At 40.5% G+C, this 7,161-nt stretch overlaps 1 protein-coding gene across 1 annotated transcript in view; it reads right to left on the bottom strand.

Moving 5' to 3' along the window:
* Positions 1-625: 625 nt before the first annotated feature.
* The window catches only part of hsd11b2 (hydroxysteroid (11-beta) dehydrogenase 2), a 46,619-nt gene continuing 40,083 nt past the window's right edge, over positions 626-7,161 (bottom strand). Inside the window, exon 5 of the mRNA XM_041785945.1 lies at positions 626-5,543. Within this exon, the coding sequence (XP_041641879.1) occupies positions 5,140-5,543 (404 nt within the window). The 3' untranslated portion in view covers positions 626-5,139. The remainder of the gene's footprint in view (positions 5,544-7,161) is intronic.

Raw genomic sequence — 7,161 nt, 5'->3', positions numbered from 1 at the left:
ACCTACAGTTGAAACCGTCACATGCCTGGGATGACACCAAGGTGCTTCTGTCACCTCGGTACTGCAGTATTATACCGTTACCTCTCCATTTGATTTTAGAAGTGTATCTGTTTCAGTTCTTTGGTTATTGAAGTGTGTTTCAGATCTTTGTCCTTAACTGAGTCAGTGAGGCCTGCAGGTCTTTAGATGTTGTTCTGGGTTTTTCTGAGCCCTCCTGGATGAGTCGTCGATGCACTCTTGGAGTTATTTTGGTTTGCCAGCCATTCTGGTAAGGTTCGTCACTGTTACAAGTAATGGAGTGGTAAATGGACTCCCTGGACATTTCGAGCAGTAGCCTGATTAAAGAGGCTAGGGCCAAACAGGTTTAGGGATTTCTTGATCCAAAAGGTCTGGCAGTAACCAGGTCTAGATGTAGCTGGCGAAATTAAACTTAGCTTTACAAAAATACTTTTTCACAGCACTGAGGCTCTGATGTTTAAATTTTTTTTATTGTTATTGTGTTTCTAAGGTAAACTTAAGTGTACTGAAAGCTGCTCCTAAATTTATTGTATTATTATTATTTCTATTATCAGCAATATTATTATTAACTACCTTCACTCAAAACAGACCAGCAGATGAGGCAAACTCTGAAAAAGTCAACTTTATTTCTATCAAAGAATAAACCAAGAGAACATTTTACATCATATTTTTTGTTGTTTTTAAAAAATTTCTTTAAATACAAAATTCACAGTTGAAGTGCTGATAAAAGAGTCATAAATAGTTTGATTCAAAAACAAAACGTGGGCTAAAAAACAAACAAACAACATCATAATAATAATAACAAGATAATAATAACAATAATGTTGGAGGATCTGATGAGAGACGGACGGTTTCCACAGAGATCAACACACTCAATGAACATACAAGTGCAAATAGATATTTATCAAAAATATTCCCTGTCTCACACTCTTCTCTGCATCACAATGAAAGACCGCTTCATTTGGAATAAAGATGATGTTTGAGTTTTGTTGAATTCATCACAGCTAGGAAACAACTGCTACGTGCTTTTATTTACTCTGATATATTTAATCATAACACCTCGAGATGGAATTATGTTCACGGAGCCTTAATATGAAGAATAACTCAGTGTTTAAACGCAGAGTCTGTGCATTTGTTCCTCACCTGCAAAACAGCCTTAAATAATTGTGTTTAAAACTCACCACACCCATTTAAAATCTAAATTATGACATTATACATGGAGAAAAAGTAGGTATTTCTTGTACACTTTCACCTTCTAATTTCATCTTCTAACTCAGTCACCTTTGGTCAAAATAAAAAGCATATGCTGTGCTTTTGTGAATGAAATATGGAAAACCACCTGAGGAGGTTTTTGACCCTGTATAGACCAGCCTGTCTCAGAATGCTTGGATTTGGCGTGCCTCTTTAAATGAGCTCCTCCTCACCTGTCCTCTCTTCTCTGTGTGCTGACATGAGTATAGCTGCATACCTCCACAGCTGTGGGCGGAGACATCAGATGAAAGGTAGATTTTATTATAACGGCTCTCATTGGATCTGTTTGCATTTTATAACAATCAGATTTGGACACTCAGATTCCCAGTGACTTATGCAAACATCAGCCCAAACATTAATACTTTGATTCTTTTATAGTCGGTTGGTTTCCCTACATGCTGTGTGCAGTGAAGCTGCTGGTGATACAAAGAAATGTGGAGGAAATACCCTCAAACCAAGACACTAGCAGTGCCTCTTTAACAGCTTTTCTCCTTCATTTTGAGGACATGGTGATGTAATAACTAGTAAATACTACATCTTTTGGAGGCAGAAATGATGACTCAATTAAGACATAAAGATAAAAGGCGGTCTTTATGTGTTGTTTGCAGATGAACTGGTTCTACGAGCTGGTTCATGTGAGTGTGATGGGAGCCAGCTCTTGTTGAAAGACTTTCCTTTTTTGTTGTTCAAAAGATAAAAAACGTCAAAATGACACCACCTGAAGGGCAATTACTGAGCAGAGCCAAATAATCCAGATCAAAAAAGAAGAGCTGCAATTCCCACCACTCCAAACAAGACTGGACAAACATAAAAAGGCCATGATTCTAGTGAAATATCGCAGATCATATGAGTTAATGTGGCGTTTTCTTTTATGCATGCTGATGCACGGTACGTCTGCACAACCAATCCAGTCTGCAAGAAAGCCTCCCAGACAGCCTCCATACTCAGTCTGAGCTGTTGAAAACTGGTTTCAGTACACATTGCATCCACACATAGCATGAAAAATGACCAGTCGCTGTCTTAATGCCCAAAACAGATAACAAATACCTGTCGATACATTGTATAAAGGGGGCAACTGTGACAATGGAAGCTATCAGATTTCATGTCTCTGACATTAGTGAACCAAAAACCAAGGACTGGGTCCACATTTCTGGGGTCTGTAGATACTCCAGATACCCAAATACATATACAAAAATACCAGGAAGTAGGGTTTTCATGATATTTACAATATTGTGAAGGTCACAGCTGCTAAAACGTGTGTTTGTTGTTCTTGACAAAGGCCTTAGTTTAGTTTTCTTTCAGACAAAGGTGCAAAAAATATAGAATTTATGCTAAAATCTCCATATAAAACTGACTGACCATATCTCACCATGTCTGGAAGCCTCTAAGGATCCATACATTTAAATTCTAAAAGGGTAGGTAACTATTCAATACTTTTTCTTTAATCTTAAATGTCAAATGAGAGAAATTTTGATATGTAACCATGTATTTGAATCAGATAATTTAAAAGTGTGAAAATCTAAGGTGCGTGAACCTGATTCCTTGCTTGAGTGTTTAGGGTTCAGTGTGACTTTGAGTCAGAAAAAACAAAAGGGTGAAAATGCACAGACTCAGAGTTTACAGGTGACGGTGTATTCTCTCATCAACATGGAATAAAGTTTCATATAAATATAAATATGTGGGATATTTGTTGTAGTTGCCACTACAGCAGCTTGTTTCTAGGCTCCTGATGTACCGCGGGGTTGTTGTGCTTTCAAAGAAAATATTGGTTATCATAACCACATGTTTGCCTCTGTTAATAACAGCTCATATTACACATCCATATCATGTATTCCTCCTGTTTCAGGCTTCCTTGCCCAACCCCCTGCTGATTGTTTGCTGTAGATATTTAAAACAATATGTTTTCTTACAACCTTGGTTTTAGAACCTGCTTACTCCCCACATGAAATCACGAGGGGAAAATCTGAGAGCAACTTGTTTCAGCACACATTTTCTGAAAGGTGGAGAAAGAGAAGGGGGAAGGAAGTGGATTTTTCTGATACTCGAGGGGATTGTGGACAGGCCAGGGGCACATATGTTTGTTAGAAAAGCCTGAAAAAGTGATTTTTGATAATATGTGACATTTAAGCATTTTTGGAAGCGAGGCCATACAGCACTAGGTGGGTACAGTTGCTTTGTGGAATTTAGTGAGTTTTATGTAAAAATGGACCAAAAAAATGCTGGCTCATTTGTCAGTATATTGAAATGTTGCTGTGCCATAAGAGCTGAATGGAAACTTGTCATCAAAGTAAGTTTACGGCTGTCATTTTATTCTAAAGCTACAGTCTGTGCAATATATTTACATTTTGAAAAGAATTTGTCAGCTGTTGGAGTGGAAAGCTCACAAAACTAAACAGCTGGGTAGATATGCCGAGGATATGCTGAAGCTTGCATTGCAAACACAAAGGCTTTCTGGTGAAAAATAAAACACTTAAAATGTTTTTGATATCGCATACAATTGAGCCAACATTGGTTTTTTGGGGGGGCCCATTTTTACCTACAACTCTCTAGATCAGTGGTTCTCAACTGGTTGGGTCATGGGACCCACCATCAACTACTCAAGCGGAACTGCGATTCAAATTTTTGAGAATTTTTTGGTACATCAAATGTATTTGATAAAAAATAATAGATCTTGGGCCTAAGACAGTACAAAAGGTATAACAAAAGTGAAACAGGACAAAACATGCATGTTTATAGAGTCTCATAGACAATTTAGTGCAATTTTTTCCCCAGGCACACATCCACGACCCACTGAAAAGGGCTTTGCAACCCACTTTTGGGTCCTGACCCACCAGTTGAGAACCACTGCTCTAGATTACAGGGAGCAACTATACCCACCTGTAGCACTCTAAAAGCATGTCAGGCTTAAAGAGACTGATGTCACCTGAGGCTAATGCCACTGTTATTGCCAAGTACCTTATAAGACCCGACTTTAAAAATACCAAAACATCCCTTTGAGGTTGTGTCTTTCACATCCTTTGTTCTGAACTGGTGGGTCTAGACCCAAAAGTGGGTCACAAAGCCATTTTCAGTGGGTCACAGATGTGTGCTTGGAAGAAAATATGTGTCATAAAGTCAGTTTTTTTTGAAGGGTGTGTCTCTATTTCTTTGTTTCGTGACATCTTTTATTCCATCTCAAGTCCAAACTGCCCCTTGTCCATAAAAAAAATGCTTGTGACTGAAATTTTCAGGAATGATGGTCACAGTTTGATATTATAGATGTGGTGGTGGGTCCTGACACTAGACCAATATACCCTATTGGTTGAAGATGGTCATATGTGGCTTTATAAATGGATGTTGACAAAAATGGAGGCAAACTTCTCTCATACGGTCTACAATCTGGACAATAAAGAGAAGCTGGTGAGTAAAAAATGACTGTAACATGCTCAAACCATAAAATGCAATTCAACACCTGCAGACACAGTGCTGTAGTGTGTCTCTGAATCCACAGGATAAGAAAATAATCTGTTTTTGGTGGTTTCTTCTGAAAAAATCTGGTAAAAACAAGCTGCTGTAGAGTTTAATACCATTTGTGTGTTGCTGTGATGAAGGCACATGAAGTCAGAGTGACTCTTGGTGTTGGTGTACAGTACAGCTCACCTCATTCATCCATCTGTGGCTGCACTATTACCTCTAACAGACCCCAACCCCAACCTCCAGATGTGTCCTTGCTCTCCAAAGGGGGGCGCTGTGAGGCCAGACCAGAACAAACAGAAACCATTTTGGTGCATCTCTATGATCCCTTCAACAGTTTCAAATAGAAAAAAGGAAACAGCTCTATGAGTGTGATACAGAAGTGGTCCTCTATGGCTGCAGGGACTCTCTACAGTCTCATTTTAGTTTCTCCTCATTGTTGTTGTTGTTGTTGTGGAGGCTGAGGTTCAGATTGTAGCCTGACTGCTTCCTCAAAGCGCGCGGCATCACCTTCTTCTTCACAAACAGGTTCTGGAGGAAGCGGTTGCTGATGCTGAACGGGCAGTAGCTGTAGATAAAGTACATGAGTCCAACGCCAGGCCCCGCGTAGTATCTCGCCAGGGGCTGCGGCGACAGCAGGGCCTGGACGATGGTGTCCACGACAGGACTGAGGTCGGGGTTGGACTGGCGAGCGTGGCTCTGAAACAGCTCCTTGGTCTCAGCCACGTAGTCTTCCCCGTACTCCTCTAGCAGCGCTGGAGACAGACTCTGCAGGAGTCGCTGGTGCTGGTCCTCCCAGTAGGCGTGGTTACTGGACTGACCTGGAGGAAACCACGGAGATCAGTGTAAGAATTTTTTTTATAATTAACCAGTAATTGGTAAGACAATTACAAGTCTATTGTTTTCAGAAAGTTCTGGACCATCTGTGCACCTTCTCCAATTATTTTTATGGTATGGCAGGAGAAGACAAGTCTTCTCAGAGATCAGGTGAAGTTTCCTGCTGGTGCAGAAGGTCAACAATCCAACTAAACAGTCATATACACGCTACAATATGGGTCCCATGTGGGTTTGTCCATGGGTTCCATAGTGGCCCCACCTCTGATTGCAGTACGAATCGGCCCATAAGAGACCCATATAGGTCCCATATAGAGATCCTTGCATTTGCCCATGTTTACAACAGGTAGGATCTATCTTGGATTTATACAGATGGGGCTTACATGGGACTCACATGGGCTGATCTCCACTTGCAGTTCACATGGGCAGCCGTAGGTGGGGCCACCAAGGAACCCACGGACAAACCTTTCTGGGACCCATACTGAAGCCCACATATAACCTATGTACGGCCCACGAGGACATGCTAGCTGGGATACGATGGCTGCTGGTGGGGAGATTTGCTTGGACTTAGCCACAGCATCAGGGGCATATCCACGATTGGCCACGCCCACTCTGGGAATCTGTCTGGCCACCCCAAATTTCTAAACTATGATTGGCTGATTGGCCTATGTGTCAGAGGTTTGTCAGAGGTGAGACTTACACTTTAGTGGCTTCTTTTGCAGGCTGCCTGCATTTTTCTTTGCATGGCACATTTACCTTTGTTAGTAACGGAAATGTTCCATTTTTACATCTTTTAAAACGCCCTTAAAACTGAAGCTCAACGGACTCAAAGTTTATTTTATTGCACTGTTGTGCAATTCTTAAATGTTGACGATACATCCACACTGGAATAACACATGTACAGGATGAATGTTAGTTTTTTAGATATGCTGAGTTTTATTAGACATGGTATATGAACAATATTCGGTCTTGTATCTCCGAGCACATACAAGTCAGTGCCAAAGTTGGGCCTATAGTCAAAAAAGTCTGCCTATGCTGCTGCTATCAAGCCTTTACAGTCCTCCTAGCATGCAAAAGACAGCATATGATAGCAGTGTTTACCAAAAATAAATATTCATTTTAATCTGTGTTAGTATGTGCAAGGCAAAAAAGACTGGAGATGTACAAGGCCAAAAGTTAGGCCTGTATTACTCGTACTGAGCTGAAAAAAATCTGAGACATACTCACTAATTTACATAGACAGCACATTTGTCATATCTCTCTGCCCCAGTGATGCATGTGTTACTTAAATGCCACACAACACCTTGATAGTACATAAGAAGGTTTAATCTGGATCCTGAAAGTAAGCAGAAACAAGTGCAAAGGGCTGAAACAGTGAGAGGAGCTATTTGTTATCATGAGTTTTAAGGTCAGATACTGAGGCTGCTGAAGTGATAAAATTGTCTCACCACAACGACAAAAAAAGCATTTAGTTTATCTGTATGGATAAAGCAGCGTTTGCCTCGTCTTGGTTTTGTTCCCTAGTTGTTTGAAACATGATAGTAGTATCTCTTCATTGCGTTCTGGCACAAGCGTAGCTCCTTATCGATGCTGACACAGGTTTTT

The sequence above is a fragment of the Cheilinus undulatus genome, linkage group 1 (genome assembly GCF_018320785.1).
Source record: "Cheilinus undulatus linkage group 1, ASM1832078v1, whole genome shotgun sequence".
Classification (NCBI taxonomy): Eukaryota; Metazoa; Chordata; class Actinopteri; order Labriformes; family Labridae; genus Cheilinus; species Cheilinus undulatus.
Note: the sequence above shows the minus strand (reverse complement) of the source record. Positions and strands in the feature narration are given on the sequence as shown.